Raw genomic sequence first — 20,711 nt, 5'->3', positions numbered from 1 at the left:
TTTTTTTTGCAAAGCTTTTCTAGTATATAACATACTTTCTCCTCTGTCTTCAAGATTCTAAGCCCTGTGTGTGTGGGGGGGGGAGCATGGGACCTCTCTTACCTCTATCTTGTTCTCGCTCCTTTTTCTTTCTTTTTATGTGCTGGTCCTAGGGCTTGGACTCAGGGCTTGGGCACTGTCCCTGAGCCTCTTTGTACTCAAGGCTAGTGCTCTACCACTTGAACCATAGCTCTACTTCTAGGCTTTTTAAAAAAATACTTTATTGGAGATAAGAGTCTCACAGACTTTCTTGCCTGGGCTGGCTTCAAAATGCAATCCTCAGATCTCAGCTTCCTGAATAGCTAGCATTATAGGCATGAGTCAGCGTCCCTTTGTTGTTTTTACTCAAGGCTCATGTTTTACCACTTGAGCCACCACTCCACTTGTGTCTTATTGGTGGTTAATTGGAGGTGAGTCATAGAGTTTCCTGCCAGGCAGGCTTGGAACCATGATTCTTAGACCTCAATCTCCTGAGTTGCTAGGATTAAGGTGTGAGCCACTAGTGCCTGGCTAGGGTTTCTGTTTTAAGGAGTTTTCAAACTAATGATGTTGTTGTGCCGAATCTGTGGTCAGTTTCATACTTTTTGTTCCATTCCTTCAAGTACTTATTCAACCACTCTGGTGGGTAGCTGTGCTACTGAGTCACTGCCTGATAGTTAATAGGATAAGCCTGGAAACCTCTCTCCTCATGGTACCCATATCAGTGAAAAATCTTGAGACACATATTTATGGACTCACAATTGTGTAGGGCACAGGCTAGGGTCTCTATGCTACCATATTCATGGATCCAAGACTCTTCTGCCTATGTGGAAGCTTTTCACTAAAAATTCAACAAGACAAGACAAGTTATATCTTGCTTTTTCCATTTTGTAGACAGCACATTATTCACTGCTACCAGCTAACACCTTGGGAAAGGCTCAATCTACTTCTTAGTTGAGTCAGCAACAGCGACAGTGATTTAATTAGATTTCTCACTTGTAATCATCAAGATTGACAGGAATTCCTGGTCTATAAATGGTTCAGTTTCAGATCACCTTTCACTATGCTATACCAAAGACTAGCCTAGTGATGACATGCAGGGCAATGGGTTAGTGTAATGGTGTTTCCTCTACCAGGTTTTGAGCCTCTGACATGCTCTAGGTTTATATTGGATAACCGTAGGATCTGTGTAGCTGGATTATTTTCCAAAGCTACTGTTTCTCTCTCTACTCTCTAATTTTACGCAAGACAAAGCCAAAGCAAGCAGGTGAATGACTTCTTTGAAACCAACAAAAGCCAAAGTTGAGACTAGAACTTTCTCTGAGAGGAAAAATATATGGAAGAAAAAATTTGGCCTCCCCTCCTTTTTTCTTCCTCCTACCTCTTTCTTTCCCTTGGTAAATATTCTTGACTATATTTTACCCCTTTATTTTCCAGAGTAAATTCTTTTCCAGCTTACAAGTCTATTCTGCTCTTGTCTGGAGAACGTGGCTGTGGGAAGTCCACTCTGATTGCCAGCTGGGTGAATTCTTTCAAAAACAAATATCCGAACATACTGATGATCCCGTATTTTGTGGGGAGTACCTCAGAAAGCAGTGACATCATGTCTGTGATCCATTACTTCATCACAGAGCTGCAGCACGAAAACCACGGTAATGGAGCTAGACTTCATGTTCAATCAGAAAGTGCTTGGCCAAGCAGCCACCGCTGAGTGGCTAGTGTTCACTAGGTCTAATGTCAATTTCATGCTGTCTCGTCCATGTGTCTACCCTTTCTCCACTCAACCAAATTTTCTCTCCCTTTCCTCTTTCTTCTCTCCCCTTTCCCCTCCCTCCATCTCTCCACTCTTCCTTCCCTTCCTCTTCCCTCTCCTCTTTTTCTTCCTTCCTCCATCTGTCTGTCTGTCTGTCTGTCTGTCTGTCTGTCTGTCTGTCTATCACATTTTCTTGATCCATTCATCTACTGAGGGGCATGTCTCACCAAGAGAGGGACATGAGGAGGGAGAGAGTCAGGCAAGTAGCTCAGGAGTAGCATTTCTCAGTGCCCCCTCCTCCCCAGCATCTTAATTACATCTCCTCCAGTTCACTATTATCAAAGCAAGTTCCTTTGCTGATTCCCTTACTGATAGGTTGGCTCTTCAGTACTCTTGTGGGTTCAATGAATATTAGTGGAAGTGAGGTAAATAAACTATGGATGTAATAATGTTCTGATTGAGAAAGGCAGCAAATTAATAAGCAAATTATCACATAATGCTAAATGCTGTGCCAGGGAATGCAGGAAGGTGACAGGGCTGTGCAGGTGAGGGGTCGGGGGACCATATCTCTGTAGCTGCTATGTCACCTAAATCCCATTTCAGTGACTCTCAAATGGAAGCTGATTTTTACTTGCTAGTTAGATATAGAAGATCTTTGCTCCATGCAGTGGGAGGGGATGCAGTTCTTTCTATCCCACCCCCAGTGTCTCACAGCCCTCAACTTTTGGTTGGAGGAAAGGGAAGGATGCAAAAGGCCCACCTGTCCTTCTGAGCATTGGCCTGGACATGATATGCATATGAGCCTCACCCACATGCTCTCTGCAAATACGTTGCCGTGTGAGGAATGGGGCAGTTCTAGGTGTGAGCCTGAGCTTCTACGGGACCGGAGCCAGCCAGCTCCTCTGCTGCACTAGCTGGGGATATCCCACTGACAAGACGAGGCCAGCCAGATGACAGTCAGAGGAAAGAACATTGCAGGCTACAGGGAAAGCTAAAGTAATACAATAGCTCTGAGGCTGGAAATAGAGCAGAATGAGCTAGAAGGAAAAGAGGGCCAGCGTGGTCAGACAGTACATGAGCATGGTTGGAGGCCTAGGGTAGTGACCATGTTCCTTAAATACCCAGTGCTAAGATACAGAAATGTCACAAAGTACATGGCTTCTTTTTCTTCTCATCCAATTCTCTCTAACACGATTTTAGAAAATGCAAGTGATCTTTTTCCATATTGTAGTTGCTCAACTCTAAATTTCTCTATTGTAGGTACTCATCTTGAAATGGATTTTCTTAGTGAAGACTCAAATGTCTTGGTCTTTTCACTTCTTGTAGAAATGTTCATGGCCTCCATCAGTTTAAAGCCATGTATACTTGTACTAGATGGCATTGAAGAATTGATTGGCATTTATGGGGTTCCAGGTCAGAAGGTAACATCTTTTAAAAAATATAACACCTATTATATATTATTGATTGATTTACTATTGATCATGGTGCTTGAACTCAGGGTCTGGGCACTGTCCCTGGGCTTTTTTACTCAAGATTAGCCCTCTACCACTTGAGCCACAGCTCTACTTCTGGCTCTCTTTTGGTGCTTAATTGGAGATAAGAATCTCAAGGACTTTCCTTCCGAGACCCACATTCCTAAAATCTCAGCCTCCTGAGTAGCTTATAAGCATGAGCCACCAGCACCTAGCACTCTGTGAGACACTATTTTATATAAGAGCTAGGGGCTAGTGGCTCACACCTGGAATCCTGGCTTACTCAGAGGCTCACATCTAAGGATTGTGGTTTGAAGCCAACCCAGGTAGGAAAGTCTGTCAGACTTTTTTTTTTTTTTTGTTGGTCATGGGGCTTCAACTCCAGGCCTGGGCACTGTCCCTCAGCTCTTCAGCTCAAGGCGAGCACTCTACCGCTTGAGCCACAGTGCCACTTCTGGTTTACTAGTGGTTTATTGGAGATAAGAGTCTCACAGAATTTCCTACATGTGCTGGCTTTGAACTGTGATCCTCAGATTTCAGCCTCCTGAGTAGCTAGGATTACAGGCATGAGCCACCAGCACCTAGCACTCTGTGAGACTTTTATCTCCAATTAACCACTAGAAAACCAGAAGTGGTACTGTGGCTCAAAGTAGTAGCGTGCTAGCTTTGAGCAAAAAAGCTTAGGAACAGTGCCCAGGCCCTGAGTTCCAGCTCCATAACAGAATTTTTTTTTAAAAAAAGAAAAGAAAAAAAGAGAAAAGAAAATCCCAAGGGAATGGGGGGGGGGAGGGGGATATTGTCCCCCCCAAAAAAGTACTCATTTACACATTACCTGACTTATGTAACTGTAATTCCTCTGTATATCCTCTATAACATTTTTTTATCATGGGGGAAAAAGAAGATCCCCTATTTGGAGTATATGTATACTTTCCCATTGCATTGCATATCCCTGAGTATACCCAACTAGTACTTTTGTTACTGTTTTATTTTCTACTGAACAAATACATATATGGCATTTACAACAGGCTGGGTACCATTTTAGAAATTAAAAATATCAACACATTCAATGTACTCAAGCCTGTGAGGAAGAAACTCTGATCACCTTCCCATTATAGATGGGACTGAACATAGAGGTGTCAGGCGGCTTGTTGGAGGGCCAAAGATAAGTTGTAGGCATTCTGGATCCAGAAACTACGATCTCCCTCCTGCCTGGGTCTGCCCCTGGTTTATATTTAACCCATCAGTTATTGGGCCCACAGTGTGGTCCACCTCATCTACACTGTTTTGCACATCTAAATGCTATGCACCAGTTTCCCTCTTTAGTTTTTCTCCTGCTTGAAGTAATATTGGAGTGATGGAATCCCCCCCCCATTTCTAAGTTCCCTACCTTTCTTTGGGAAGCAGTTGAAAACTTAAAAACATAATTGACAAATGATGTAAGGTGTATCTTCCAGAAATTAAGATAGAAAAGAAGAAAATGGACAATTAGACATTCACAGTTCAACCCATTTTGTTGGCAAGTAACGTTTTTTATGAATACACATATGTTTTGCATTACATTCTTTTTTTAATGTTTTTTGTTGGGGGCTGGGAAGGTGGCTCAGTGGTAGAGCACTTGCCTTGCATGCCTGAGGCCCTGGGTTCGATTCCTCAGCACCACATAAGCAAAGAAGAAAAAAGGCAGAAGTGGCGCTGTGGCTCAAGTGGTAGAGCGCTAGTCTTGAGCTGAAGAGCTGAGGGATAGCGCCCAGGCCCAGAGTTCAGGCCCCACGACAGGACCCCCCCAAAAAATGTTTTTTTGTTGGTTGTGGTGCTTGAACTCAGGGCCTGGACACCGTCCCTTAGCTTTTGTGCTCAAGGCTAGCACTCTCTCTTTTGAGCTCTACTTCCAGTTGTTTTGGTGGTTGATTGGAGATAACATTTTTATGGACTTTTCTGCCTGGACTGGCTTCACACTTCCATCCTCAGATCCCATTCTCCAGGGTGGTTAGAATTATAGGTGTGAATCACCAGTGCCCATCTTGCGTTGTATGTCTTAATGATGGGACATGTATCATCTGCACAGTGCATCCTCAGGTGATTTCATCATTGTGCAAACATCACAGTGTTCTTACATAAACCTAGATGGCTAAAGTGCCATTAGGTGATCTAGTCTTATGGGACCATGGTAGTATATGATGTTCATCATTAACCAAGATGTAATTATGAACCACATGACTGTACTTATTTATGCAAACATCATGGTGTTTTATAATCTATTGTTTAAAACATGACAACCATAGTAATTTAACAAGAAAATTTTCTTTCTTCTGGTCCTGGGGCTTGAACTCAGGGCCTGGGTGCTGTCTTTGAGCTTTTTTGTTCAAGGCTAGTGTTACATCACTTTAGCCATATGACTCTATTTCTGGCTATTTGGTAGTTAATTGGAGATAATGGTTTTATGGACCCTGCCTGGGCTGGCAGGAGATCTTCAGGTCTCAGCCTCTTAAGGTATCTAGGATTGCAGGTATGAGTCACCAGCACCTAGTGATATCCATTACTCTTAGTATTTGTAATTCCAACTTCACCCTATGATTATAACCCTATATCCCATTGGCTCAATTTGAGAACCATTATCAAAGTGATTTTAAAGTCTTTCATGTTATAAATGTCTTTATTATATCACTCCCTCAGGTGAAAGACTTTTCCTGGCTGCCTAATGTACTCCCTCTTCATTGCAAGTTTATCCTAAGCACCGTTTCCTCCAGCTTGTCCTTCAAGTCGCTCTGTGCCCGTTCAGATGTGAAGACAATAGAACTCTCTAGCGTGGGAGATGAAGACACAAAGCTCAGCATCTTCAAACAGTATCTCTCCGTGCCCAACCAGGATTTCTTTTGGAAGAACAAACAAATCTGGAGGAAAAAAACAAACCTGAGCCCTTTAAAACTCACAATCCTAGCCAATGAGCTAAACGAATGCAGAATCTATCGAAATGAGATCCAGTGTATGAGGGAGTATTTGGAGGTAGCCTCCATTCAGGAGCTCTGGGAGCTGATTCTAAAACGCTGGACTGAAGACTACAGTTGGACTTTGAGCCAAAAAAAGACAAATTCAAGCACTGTAGCTACAGAAGGTAGGTCTTAGGCAGTGTTTACAGCTTGGTGGAAATCTACAGGAGAAAGCCATGTAGAAGATTCTACGGAGTAGGGGCAGGGTCCAGGAATAATAGAGGATTAGAAAACAAAATAGAAAATAGAGGATTTCTAGATAAATCTAAATTTCATTCTGGTCAGCAAGAAATCATCTTTTAGCAGGTTTGTCTCATGTATCAAACAGGACATATTTATACTAAATAATATTTGGATTCCAAATAAAATTTGGATTATTTTATTACTATCCCAAATTATTTGGATTTGGTATAAGTATATCCCAAAAAATTTAGGGGACTTATAGGGAAATTTGTTGTTCAAATTCAAATTTAACTATGGGGACTGGGAATGCAGCTTAGTGGTAGACTGCTTGTCTAGCATGCGTGAAACCTAGAGTTCAATTCCTCAGTACCACAAAAACAGAAAAGCCAGAAGGAGCACTATGGCTCAAGTGGTAGAGTGCTAACCTTGAGCAAAAGCAGCTCAGGGATAGTGCGTAGGCCCTGAGTTCAAGCCCCAGGATTGGCCAAAGAAAGTATGCATAGCTAGTATTTATACTACTAAATTAGAGAATTGTCTAGAAAGCTGTGTGTTGATTGTAAGGAGAATTATATTACAAACAAATTTCAGTCACCTTTTTCGTCTAAGAAATGCACCTCTGTTACTTCTTTTGTCTTTTTTTTTCAATACTAGGGTTTATACTCTGGGCTTCTTGCTTGCTAGCTAGGTGCTCTACTACTTGAGTTACGCCTTTAGCCTCTTTCCGCCTTCCACTCCCTTTATTTTTTTTTTTTTTTTTTTTGCCAGTCATGGGGCCTGAACTCTGGGCCTGGGCCCTGTCCCTCAGCTCTTCAGCTCAAGGCTAGCACTCTACCACTTGAGCCACAGCACCACTTCTGGCTTTTTCTGCTTATGTGGTGCTGAGGAATCGAACCCAGGGCCTCATGCATGCAAGGCAAGCACTCTACCACTGAGCCACCTTCCCAGCCCTCCCTTTATTTTTGAGATGGGATCTTGCTTTTTGCATGGGATAGCTTGGTCCACAATCCTCCTATTTACACTTCTCACTGTCACTGGCATGACAAACAGCCTTGCTTAGATTTTTGTTGTTGCTAGTTGTGGAGCTTGAACTCAGTGTCATGCTGTCTCTGAGCTAACACTCTAGCACTCTACCATTTTTGAGCCTCAGTGCCATTTACGTTTTTCTGGTAGTTAATTGTATATGAGACTCTCATGGCCTTTCCTGCCCAGTCTGGCTTTGAACCACAGATCTTCAGGTCTCAGTCTCCTGAGTAGCTAGGATTACAGGCATGGGGCACTAGCACTGGGTTTTGGATTTTTCTGTTGAGATAGGAATCTCACAAGCTTTTTGCCTAGGCTGGTTTAGAACTTTGATCCTCCTGATATCTACCTCCCAGGTAGCTAGGATGAGAAGCACTTGCCAAATATGCCTTATTATTATTTCTCTAACTCAGTTTAAATCTTCCTTTTGATCACATAGTCCACTCATACACAATTCAGGTTAAAACATCAGTCCTATTTGTTTTCAGTCAATTCAGGACTTTTTCAGTCAAAGGAGGGTTTGAATATCTCCTGTGTCTCTATTGGTTGAAGCTAGACCTCAAGACCTTGGTACTGGGAGTGCTTGATTGTCATTTCGCCAAGTCTGCTGAAGTGCTTGACCAACCACTGACACACAGGTCCCTCCTTTCTGGTTTTCTCCAGGACATCTGTGTTCTTGTCTATCCTCAGATGGTTCTGTTTTTGCTGCCCCTGCTAACACAGCCCCTCATCCTAACTAAGGAGGTTCCTCTCCTCTGCTGGCTTCTTAAGCCTTGGTTTTGTATCCGATTCTCTCCTGTGCCTCAGTTTTGAAATAGCTCTTTTCTTGCTGATAGGAGAAGTCATTCTCATCAGATCCTCCTGTAATTGAGTGTACTGTTTATTGCCAACAATATTCTACCCTGTAGCCAGGAATTTAATAGTATTTCCACATTCAACATTTTCCACAACTTGCTTTTGAGAGAATTTATTCTCTCAAGCCACTGTTCCAGCTATGAGCCTCAAAAGTCTGTTCAGACATTGAGTTTTTCTCTTTGGTTCTGGTATACCAGTCTTTTCTTCAGGACAGTAAACTTGGAATGGAGCAGGATTGGGGAGGTGGTGAGGAGGTAAGAGAGCCAGAAAATATTTTTAATGAAAGACACATTGATTCCAACTTATCTTCTTCCTCATTCTTTGCTCTAGAGTTTTCCTTTCTGTAAATCAATTGACTTCACAATTATCTTACCTTTCCTCATGCCAAAGAGGTAGAAACTAGTTTTGTGATTTGGAAGAGTCGTACAGACTGGGTGGCCCATTGCCCTGACACTCAGCTCTACAGGAGCTCAGGGATCCTCCCCTTTCTCCTCCCCCGACAGGGACAGCTCCACCACAACCCCTGTCCAGAAACTCCCACCCAAGCCCTGGGAGCCTAGCCACAGATAAGCCTTGCGGGAGGGGGGCGATATTCTACAGCTATGGCTAAAGATTTCACGATTGCAGGTAACTTGGGTTCATCCCCCAATCATGGCATAGGGAATATATTTAAGATGGTAGATCGTGTTGCCATGTTTCTCAGTGGTCTGAAGGATCTCTTTACAGTTGTTTGTCTTAGAGCTTAATTATAGGACCAAACCTAAGGGACAGGTAAGTAATAAAAAGCTGCCTCTCAAGTGATGTCTGAGAAAACGTGGCAGGAGAATAACATCACATCACATCCCTAAGTATAAGTTGACTTTAAACAGAACAACCATAAGCCTGCCAGCTTATAACCAGAGGATTATTTGTGAGAATAGAGACCATAACTTCATGAGTAACCAAACTGAGTTCAAATCCCTGTTTAGCACTTAACTTCTGTGTGTCTTTGAGTCAATTCTTTAACTGGTCTGGCCTCATTTTCTTTGTTGAAGAGAAAGACAGGGGCCATTGTTACTACCAGATGATTGCCAAGAAGGCAGTTGGTTAGTTAGTCATGTAAAAACATCTAAGATGCTCCCTGGCTCATGCTTGCTCTTTTTCTGTCCCCTTTTCCCCTCATGTCTGCTAGGACTGGACGGCTGGTTGCCGGATGCACTGTGTTTACTGTGCATTGCGCACTGTGGGCTGGCTGAGGATGAGCTCCTCCATGTTTTGGAGTTGCTGGGTTATAGGAATCATTACAGAGTGACCGCAGTACACTGGGCCGCCTTCCGCAATGCCACCAAACATTGGATCCAAGAGAAGCCCAATGGCCTCCTCTGTTTCCGGCACAAGTCCCTGCGAAATGCTGTGGAATACAAGCTACTTGGTAAGGCTCAGGCCTGTGCAGGTGCAGCTGGCTATGGGGAAGTTGGGTCACCTAGAAGGAAAAGCTCATGGCAAGACTGCTCAAGGAAGAGTCAACCAACAGACATGCATTAAAAACAATGTTTAGGAGGTTTACTGACATCAGTTCGATCTGGCCAAACCCCATGGTTTATTCTCTCACATAGTTAACTGCTGTACATAGGCAGCTCTGGGCTCTATTGGTTTCACCTAACTCCTTCTGTGTCCCTGCTGACACACTTCACTGGCTTATGTTCTGAAGGCTAATGTATCATGCTCATGGTTGCTGGAGCTCCAGCCCCTCACATTTTAGGCAACAGGAAGGAAGAAGGGCTTTCCACTTCCTTACAGCAGCTTTCTCACAACTTTCTTGTCAGCATTTCTATTTATGTTTCTTTGACCCCAAATTGCATTACTTGGCCCATTGCTAGACACAAGGAGATTTGGGGGGTGAACATTTCAACTGAGTGCACCATGCCTTAAGCCAAGGTTGGGTTCTGTCACTAAAGAAGAAGAGGGAAATGGTTACTAGATAGAAATGAGTAATCTCTGTTCAACACTGAAACCAAATTCTTGATCCCTTCTGAAAAGCACTGTAGGTCTTCCTCACAAGAAACTACAACCACCACAGATACACTTAATCAAGAAGCTGAGCACTCTAGCAATTAAGCACAAAGAGTCCTTCAAAAATCCTTAAACCACAGCTTCTGGGAAGATTCAAAACTCAGCCCATTTTCTTTTTCCTTTGTCAGTTGTGGGGCTTGAACTCAGGGTCTGGGTGCTGTTCCTAAGCTCTTTTGCTCAAGGCTGACACTCTACCACTTGGAGCCATAGCACCACTTCCAGTTTTTGAGTGGTTAATTGGAGATAAGAGTCTCATGGGAACTTTTCTTTCTGGTCTGGCTTCGAACTGCAATCTTCAGATCTCAGTCTCCTAAGTAGCTAGGATTACAGGTATAAGCCACTGGCGCTCACCTTCATTTTCTTTTACTATGTTCTTTTTACTTTTATTTAAAGAATTTATCTCAGTCATTTTTTTCTTTTTCTTTCTTTTTTTTTTTTGGTGGTACTGGGGTTTGAACTCAGGGATTAAGTGTGCTACCGCTTGTGCCACACTCCCAACCCTGATTCCCCTGCATCTTAATATGATGTGGAGGAGAGAGCAGGCCTAGGAATACAGCTGCTCTTAGATCAACGTCAGTTCTTCCATTCATTTGCTCTATGATTTGCATTGGAGTAATTTCTTTATTTCCCTAAGAATGATAACACTCTTGGGTACTGGAGTTATGACATAGATGTTAAAATTCTGGGTACCCATTGAACCCCTTTTCTGTACTATGAGCCCTTAAATAAAAGCACTGCAGCAATATTCAACATTGTCAGAAACGCAAGTTCTTGTGCTGCAGAATGAGGCTGTGAGTACCAGTCTTTGCTAGAGGCATGAAGAATTGTCAATAATTTCCATCTGTGTGGCCTGGGCACGAGGAACAAGCCCATCCCACATGCACGGAAATGACCCCGAAGCCAGGGCTCTAGGATTTGAATCTATCATGATAGTGTTTATAAAGGCCTACCCTTTTGACTCTCGTTCAAATGTCATAGAAATCCTTTTGAGGCAAGTTGGTCTTTCTTAACTCACATGCATGTTCATGCTCCTTGTTTTTAAAATTAATCCTCTGTCTAGTATTATATCCCATTTGTTAACCTAAATTACTACCACCCAAAAGTTGATTCTCTCTCGATTAAGAGAGAGTCTTTGATTACTCAATCAGGTCTGAATTTCCTGAGACTTATTCTAATTATACTCAGTAGGTGTTTGCTGACTGAATGCACAGTTACTTCTGGCTGCTGGTTTAGGGGAGGGCTTGCAGTTTCTGATGCTTCCATTTCTGCTGTGTTGAGAGGCAGTATGGGATCTCAGTCTCTGGTGTCTGCCTGCATTGGAATTAGGAGCTGGCAGCCTGAGCCCAGGAGAGGAGGGGGAGCCATCTGTACATGACACTGCCATCAGGGGACCGAGTGGCCTCATTTCACCCTGTCCGCAGCTCATTCCCACCCTGCATGCCGTTTGATCCTCAACAGAAAAAAATCTTCCTGGCTGCCACTAAAAATGACTATTTTTGTTGCTAAGAGCAATAGCTTTAGACTCTTATAGAATAGATATCACCTGGTACAAGGTGTTTAACCCTCTTAGCATTCCCATCTCTTACCTGCAAAATAAGAATAATAATAGGACTTACCTTGAGAGTATCGCACATGCAAATTCATGCCTAATACAGCATCTGGTATACTGATGAGCACTTAAAGTGGCCATTTGAGCCAATTGCCAGAACTCCCAGCCCTTCTCCCACCATGGGCAACAGTTCTTGGCCGCTTGTCGGCAAGGACCATGTGACCAGACGGCCACTGGTCACATTCAAGATAGCTGCACTTACCAGTCCCAGAGTGAGGAGACCTGGATTCGAATTCTAGGTCCTCGATAATAAACCTTTGTTCTTTTACACTTCTGATATCAGGCTTGTCAGTCCAGCTTATTCTGTCCCACTGTGAGTAAAACAGCAACACGTGATAAATGTCACCCATTAAATCTGTCCATGAGAACATGACTGCACGTTGCACACAAAGATGATGCTGAGGTCAAACCATTCCTTATATCCCATAGGTAGCTGGAAGAGCATGGGATTCAATCAGAACATGTGAATTAACCATGCTGCTTTAGTTGCCAGCCCTGTGCTGACTCGACAAGTTATCTGGTCTCCCGATTTTAATTAGCTTCTTTTGTCATTAGGGGGCCTCATATTTATGTCCTCCTGCTGAGATCATTGCTCATGAAAGTATTTGGCACCTTGTTTTTCCTCGGTGCTGGGATTGAATCCAGGATCTTCACACAACAGAGTATATGCTCTACCAGTGAGCCCAGTATGTTCTGTACATTTTTTTTTTTTTTTGGGTCCGGTTGTGGGGCCTGAACTCTGGGCCTGGGCGCTGTCCCTCAACATTTCAGCTCAAGGCTAGCGCTCTACCAGTTGAGCCACAGCGCCACTTCTGGCTTTTTTTTTTTCTGCTTATGTGGTGCTGAGGAATCGAACCCAGGGCCTCATGCATGTAAGGCAAACGCTCTACCACTGAGCTACCTTCCCAGCCCTGTTCTGTACATTTTAATTGTTATATTTAACACTCCAAATTTTGGTCTCAGGGTAATTTTGGACCCACTTTCTCTCTGTTTCTGTCTCTGACTCTGTGTGTGTGTCTCTCCCTCTCACATTCCCTTTCCTACTCTCCAATTTATTACTCACAAAATGCCCTTGCCATATCTAGTGAGAAAGAGTTTTCTTTTCCTTCAGTAGTCTCTTAAGCACTGTATGTGCTTAATTGACATCTAGGTCGATTGGTACACCAACATATTCAACCACAGTCGCTCCAAGTGTGCGGGTGAGCTGGAAGTCAATTAGTGGAAATGCAGAATAGTTATTTAAGTAATGGCTTCCTTTTGGTTAATAGTTAAAAGTGTCAAGTGGAAAATTTAAAAATATTTCTAAGTGGCACTGTGGTAGAGAGCAGCACTAGACTTGAGCTGAAGAGCTAAGGGACAGCACCCAGGCCAAGAGTTCAAGCCCCATGACTGACAAACAAAAAACAAATAAAACAAAAAAACCCCCACAAATATGTCTATTTTAGTTTTTATGGATAAAGCTCACCAGAATTTAATGAAACAAAACCCTTCTGTTACTTCTTAAGAAGCCTGTGCCTGGGTAGCATGCTGTATCAGGTCCATTTCTTCTGGGAATGATCCATTATTCTTTTTTTTTTTTTTTTTTTTGGGTCCGGTTGTGAGGTCTGAACTCTGGGCCTGGCGCTGTCCCTCAGCTCTTCAGCTCAAGGCTAGTGCTCTACCACTTGAGCCACAGCACCCCTTCCGGGTTTTTTCTTTTTGCTTATGTGGTGCTGAGGAATCGAACCCAGGGACTCAGGCATGCAAGGTAAGCGCTCTACCACTGAGCCACCTTCCCAGCCCTGATCCATTATTCTTAAGTAGAGCCATCCTGGCTCTGATGTCAACTTTGCCATCTCTTTGCTCATTTCCCCCTCAGCCAATATCCACCAGCCAGCAATGGATTCATGCGTCATGCTCACCCTCTTATGCTTGAAAATGATTAGGAAGACATCATTTTTTTTTCTTTTGTTGGTTGTGGGGCTTGAACTCTGGGCTTTGGTGCTGTCCCTGAGCTCTTCAGCTCAAGGCTAGCGCTCTACCGCTTAAGCCACAGTGCCACTTCCTTGAAAATGATTAGGAATAACTGAGCTTTACATTTAAATTAGAAAAAGAGGTCACTGGTATTTTCTTGGGGGAAGGGAAGACAACTTAAAAATCCAACATGCTCACCAGTGACCCTTGGTAGAATTAATTCTTATGAGGGGGTGGGGGAAACTCAGACTGATAGATAAGAATTCACTTTCAGGGCTGGAAAGGTGGCTCAGTGGTAGAGTGCTTGCCTTGCATGCATGAGGCCCTGGGTTTGATTCCTCAGCACCACATAAGCAGAAAAAGGCAGAAGTGGCTCTATGGCTCAAGTGGTAGAGCGCTAGCCTTGAGCTGAAGAGCTGAGGGACAGTGCCCAGGCCCAGAGTTCAGGCCCCATGACTGCTCAAAACAAACAAACAAACAAAAACAAAACAAAACAAAAAAGAATTCACTTTCCTATTTAAGCTAACTTGTCTTTCCCTTCTCTAGTTATATTTACAGAAGTGTCAGATTTCTGCTATACTATTTTTATATACTAAGAAGTTAGAGGTGTTAAACTGCAATTCATATTTAAATAGGCGTAATCACTCCTGTGAGAGAAAGCAGTCCGTATACATTTCTGAACCCAGCAAATCAGAAAAAAATACGTTTTCACCAAATCTTGACGAGATTCTTCCAGCGGCAAACCGGTTTTTGGAGAGTTTATCAAGAGTTGCCATGGCATCTGAAGATGAGCGGGTGCTGGGCTGGGCTGGGCAGCTTTCTCACCAGCCCCAGGTATGTATCTCCCTTTGTGAGAAGGCCAGTGTATCTTTGTCCTTTATCAGAGCTGTATTCAGTCACTGGTGGTTCCCTTGGGCAAGGTACATTCATATTTCTGTAACTCCTCAGTCTCCTTCAGATGCGATCATCACCTGGCACCCACTTCTGCTGCTGATTGATGGATCCTCCAGTCATGCCTTTTTTTTTTTTTTTTTTTTTTTTGGTCGGTCTTGGGGCTTGAACTCTGGGCCTGAATGCTGTCCCTCGGCTCTTCAGCTCAAGGCTAGTGCTCTGTCACTTGAGCCACAGCGCCACTTCAGATTTTCTGAGTGGTTTATTGGAGATAAGACTCTCACGGACTTTCCTGCCTGGGCTGGCTTTGAACCGAGATCCTCAGATCTCAGCCTCCTGAGTAGCTAGGATTACAGGCGTGAGCCACTGGCACCTGGTGACCACCGGCACCTGGCTTACGCCATTTCATCTATCTGGTTCTTCAGAGTTCTCTTTCTCTTTTCCCTCCACATGCATTCTTCCTTTCAAAGGAAGCTGGCATTTGGAGAGCAGAGGACAAGAACAAGAGTCGGGAAAGGATGGCCCATGTGGTCCTGCTGGGACCCCCGGTGTTCATCTTGTCTTTTTCTAATACATCCTTCTCTCCCCCCTACCCCCCCCGCCTCCCTCTCTTGCCCTGCTTCTTCCTTCTTTACTACTTAGCCACTGATTCATCATACACCCATTGGTGCCCCATCCTACCTTCCACATTGTGGTAGAAGGTAGGTGCAGAAGGTACATAAGATACAGCCCTCAAGCCCCTTTCCATCTTGTGCGAGCTAGACGATTACTGGATAGTAATTGACAGTAACATGACTTTGAAAAGCAATACACAAAGACCCCTTTGACTGGTATAGATCAATCCAGGAGGAAGGGACAGTCATCTTGGGCAAACGAGGAACACTGATTCCAATTGCTGAAGAGTAAAAGGCTGGTATTTATTGGATGTCCAACCAACGTATTATTAGTTAAGAAGTTTGAAAAGAAGCTAATGAAATGTAGTTATGAGAACACCTTCCTTCAAGGCAAAAAGTACTAAACATATTTCTATTCATATGTTGTGTCACAAGTATCACAGACTTTATCTCGAAGATCCAAAGCCCCAGCTTGTGGACAAGGCTACACTTCATCCACTACTGGAATATATTGTTGGAAGCTGGCTATGATGCTTCGGCAGCTTATATGCTCTCAGTGGACAAGATTAAAGCCGACGAGTGCCACAAGATGAAGAAGAGATGTACGCTGTCAGGTACCGTGAGCAACACTACCTCCCATAATTAATCACCAACCCAATCATTCCTTCCCAAATTAAAGCCAATGGCTTCTGGAAACAAGGGTTAATGTCGCCATAGCGTCTCTCTTTTCTCTTGCTGCGCTGTTTACCAGGTGATGGAGGGTGTAGGCTGGAGATTTGCACTGGAAAGAAGTCATCGAGTAGTGCAATGTGTGAGAATTTTCTAGCATAAACGAGCCCCATTCAGAATCTTTCTGTTGAAGTGAGTGGGGATGTCCACAAGGCTTTGCGGGGGGTACTTTAATATGAGCATGAAGCCATCTGTATAAATACATTTTTTTCTGCGTGCGTGTGCCAGTCCTGGAGCTTGAACTCAGGGCCCAAGTATTGTCTTTGAACTTTATTTTTTGCTCAAGACTAGTGTTTTGCACTGGCGCCACAATTCTACTTCCAGCTTTTTTTCAGTGGTTAATTGGAGATAAAGAGTCTCACAGACTTTCCTGCCTCAGCTGACTTTGAACCATGATCCTCATATCTCAACCCCCTGAGTAGCTAGGATTACAGGTGTGACCCATCATGCCCAGCATACAAATATTGTTTATTGTAGACCCTTAAAAAACCTTTCTCTTAGCAAGCAATCCTGTGCTTCACTATATTCCTTCCTTGTCCTATGTGCTTAAGTCATGGCCACATTTTTCAGATTTACATCCATGAAATACTTTTTTTTTATTATTATAACTACTTTATTTCCACTAGAAGGTACAATCTCACGGGGGTTTCACAGTTTAATAAGCTACAATCACATCACTGAAACTACATAAAAATCAGTGCTGTAAATGGAACTGCTTGGCTTTGACCATCTACATTTCGGCACATCTCTTGCAGAATCTGCACAAAGAATTATCTTCTTCCTTTGCTCCTCTTAATTGTTCTTATATGTCAGTTGCTTTCTATTCTAGTATATCCAGAGTGGTGAAATGATAAAGCCAGCCACGTAGCCAAAGGTTGCTCCAAGTGTACAGGAGATGGGTTATACCTGTCATGGTCTTTCCCAATCCAGTGGGATAGGAAATGCTCCATGCCATGCACCTACAAAACTAGAAATAGTAGTGATCTGGAGACTCTTCTCCCAAATGGAATTAACTCCATTTTTACTGAAAACTCTTAGCCATGCTTTGAGGTTTGGTCCTAGTAAACAAAAACAAGGTACAACAGTAAAAGTAGACAAAATAACTGCAAGTGAAAATGTTTCCAACACCAGCTCTAATAATGGCACTCCACAGAGAACAAAAATCACATGAACGAAGACAAGATATTAAAAAGTCGATACAGCATTAAAAAAATTTGGCTACCTTATATGACAGTGAACTTCTTTTAGAGGATACATTTGGTTTCACTACGAAGTATAATAGGAGATTGACGGCAGTTACAGAAACAGAGCATATGCACAACCACAGCAAGTGCGTTTCTAATACTGAAAAGTTCTCCAAGAAGAATGATGGAGTGAAGGTGCTTAGGATAATGGAAAATATGCACAAAAGATGCATATAAAATAGCTCCTTGATATCACTGTCATGATGCTTTCTTGGTTAGTTATAGCATTAGGTGCAACCGGCTGCCGTAGACCCCATGAAACCTTTCATATTCATTCTCTTGTCTCTTGTGGGCCCTCATTTCTTCTCTCTACCTTCATAAAGCAGGACTATGACTACCCAGTACAGTATGGCAGGTCGCATTCCTGCCTTGCCCCTCACCCTGGCCAATGGGATCCATCCTTTCAGGACCATATGAATGCCCACCTTTTTCCCCTCTTGTCATTGAGGCAATAGACACATGTATTAGAGTCACAAGAACAGGAATCCCATGGAGTAGCCATAGGAGTGTTACATATTATGTTACAGTGGCTCTCTTGACGGTTGGCTCCCCCCACCTTTTCTAACAACAGTTATGTTACCCACACATTACCCTGATCTAGTATGTCCTGGAGGGATACTAAGGCAAGATATTTACCTGGACGATCCTTTCAAAGGATTCTAAAGAGCCAGGCACCAGTAGCTCACGCCTGTAATCCTAGCTACTCAGGAGGCTGAGATCTGAGGATGGCAGTTCAAAGCCAGCCCGGGCAGGAAAGGCCCAATAAACCACCAGAAAACCAGAAGTGGTGCTGTGGCTCAAGTGGTAGAGCGCTGGCCTTGATCTGAAGAGCTGAGGGACAGTGCCCAGGCCCAGAGTTCAAGCCCCACAACTGACAAAAACAAAAACAAACAAAAAATTCCTAGAGAAACCCCGTTTTCTAGCTTGAAATCTGGAGAATTATCTGTCAGTTCTTCCCTGCCCTCCTTTTCTTTCTTTTTTTCTTTTTTCTTTTCTTTTTAGTCATGGGGCTTGAACTCTGGGCCTGGGCGCTGTCCCTCAGCTCTTCAGCTCAAGGCTAGCGCTCTACCACTTGAGCCACAGCGCCACTTCCGGTGGTTTATTGGAGATAAGAGTTTCACTGATTTTCCTGCCTGGGCTGGCTTTGAACCACAATCCTCAGATCTCAGCCTCCTGAGTAGCTAGGATTACAGGCGTGAGCCACGGGCACCCAGCCCCTGCCCTCCTTTTCTAGTAGAGAGTGTTGGTGGACATTCTGTCTTTCTTTAAAGCAAGTGGGTTCAGGAGTTCACGACCCAAAGCCTTGAAAATTAATTTTCCCCAAAGCACCAGTGGGAGGAAGGGGCTTGTGGTGAGGGGAGTGGATCTGCTAGGTAGGAGAGGTCTGGTTCACAGGGTATAGGATCATCTCCTGAGCTACCATCCCCACCTCTCCCCGTTCAGGAAGCGGTGAATTATCATTATCCTTTGGGGGGCCTCAGTCTTTATTTTTCCCTTCTGTTCTGAGAGATTAATAGGGTATTCATACTTTTGACCGCTGGTAATTTCAAGTAAGCTCCTTTAAGACATCAGTTTTTGAAAGGTACCATTAGTAGGCAAGGAGTCAAGAAGTATCTGTGGGCTTCTTGTGGTTGGTTTGAATGTAGTGCCTACATCCAGAGAATTAGTTCTTTTTGACTGTGTCCTTTGCTGCCCCCTGGTGGCTGGAGGGGAATATCATGTTAGCTCTTAAATTGGAAATAATACACAGTTTGGAGTCCTGGACTTAACTCTCCTGGTTGTTTTTTTTCCCCTCCTCGAGCACCACATTCTGAATGGAATCTAATAATAGATGATTAATAATCTAATAGATGATTAGGAGGAAGCACTTTGAGCTTGGGGTATTTTTTATGGGTTGTCTCTTGCTTGGGGCTGGAACTCTGGGTCGTATCAAAGTGAGGAAAATCCATTTCTGGCTGCAGTTGCATTTTTGGACAAAGACTGGAGAAGAAAGACTGGAGCAGGGAGCATGTGTGAGAAGGTCATGGTAGGTCTTGGAGGCAGGACGCTCGATGTGGGCAGAATGCTGGGTTCTGGGAATGGGTCCATCTTGGCAGATGGCTGGCTGTTCTCCAGGTGGCTTTTGAGGTAGGTTAGGCAAAAATCATCATACTAGGCAGAGAGCTTTCCAATGAGGGAAAAAGATAAATATGTGACACTACATGGTCTTAACAGAAGTTTGAAGTAAATAAAAAATACCAGGTTGTCGTGACTACTTGGGAGCCGATCCCAGAAAATGTGAACTAAGACCAAATTCAACAAGAAATATATATAATCTCTATTTTGTTTCATTATATCAGTCCTGGGGGTTGAACTCAATGGTTGGGTGCTGAGCCTGAGCTTTTGTGCTCAAGGCTAATGCTCTATCACTTGAGTCACAGCTCTATTTCTGACTCTTTGGTAGTTAATTGGAGATAAGAGTCTCATGGACTTTCCTGCTTGGACTGGGTTTGAACTTTGATCCTCAATTCTTAGCCTCCTGAGTAGCTTGGATTATGGTTGTGAGCCACGAGCACTTGTTTCATTTTATTTATTTATGCAGAAACTACAATTTCAGTATACAGGGAGACTGAAACATATTCTTGTCCAGAACAACTCAGTGTTGTAAATCATCATTCTTCCCCAACTGAGTTATCGATAAAAAAAACTTTAATGAAAATATCAATGGATTAACACATTTCAAAATTTTCAAAATTTTATTGAATGGCATCTCTTTTGTACAACTACTTAAAGATTTAAAAAATATAAATTTTTCAAAATGATTCTGAGGCTGGGAATGTGGCTCAGTGGTAGATTGCTTGCCTTGCATGCATGAAGCCCTAGGTTTGATTCCTCAGCACCACATACACAGAAAAAGCTGGAAGTGGTGTGGCTCAAGTGGTAGAGTGCTAGCCTTGAGCAAAAGAAGCTTAGGGACAAAAAAAAATTAATAACAACAACAAAACGGAAGTGGTTATGTAGCTCAAGCGGTAGAGCGTTCGCCTTGAGCTAAAGAGCGCAAGGACAGCGCCCAAGCCCAGAGTTCAAGCCCCATGACTGACAAAAAAAAGAAAATAACAACAAAAGAAGCTTAGGGACAGTGCCCAGGCCCAGAGTTCAAGCTCCAAGATTAGCAAAAAAAAAAAAAAAAAAAAAAAAGGATTCTGAAATTATTGGAGAAACAATAGATTATATGAGAGTTTTAAAATAATGAAAGCAATTTGAATACCAAGTTATTTAAACACATTACGAACCAATGATAATTTACAAAATACTCCTGGAAACAAAAATAGACTGCTCACTTGAACAAAAT

General features: G+C 43.1%; 1 protein-coding gene and 1 pseudogene across 2 annotated transcripts in view; one reads left to right on the top strand and one right to left on the bottom strand.

Moving 5' to 3' along the window:
* LOC138806065 (putative tetratricopeptide repeat protein 41) overlaps window positions 1-20,711 on the top strand; it is a 57,161-nt gene that overhangs the window by 13,885 nt on the left and 22,565 nt on the right. For both annotated transcript variants that reach the window (XM_069991578.1, XM_069991568.1), the window contains exons 4-9: window positions 1,456-1,670; window positions 3,032-3,192; window positions 5,917-6,355; window positions 9,460-9,699; window positions 14,538-14,736; window positions 15,843-16,021. In XM_069991578.1, the coding sequence (XP_069847679.1) occupies window positions 1,456-1,670; window positions 3,032-3,192; window positions 5,917-6,355; window positions 9,460-9,699; window positions 14,538-14,736; window positions 15,843-16,021 (1,433 nt within the window). The remainder of the gene's footprint in view (window positions 1-1,455; window positions 1,671-3,031; window positions 3,193-5,916; window positions 6,356-9,459; window positions 9,700-14,537; window positions 14,737-15,842; window positions 16,022-20,711) is intronic.
* Window positions 17,046-18,841, bottom strand: LOC138835935 (phosphatidylinositol-glycan biosynthesis class F protein pseudogene; annotated as a pseudogene).

Source organism: Dipodomys merriami, unplaced genomic scaffold, assembly GCF_024711535.1.
Source record: "Dipodomys merriami isolate MVZ:Mamm:240054 unplaced genomic scaffold, mDipMer1.0.p SCAF_10, whole genome shotgun sequence".
NCBI lineage: Eukaryota > Metazoa > Chordata > Mammalia > Rodentia > Heteromyidae > Dipodomys > Dipodomys merriami.
This window is presented reverse-complemented; position numbering and strand designations above follow the sequence as displayed.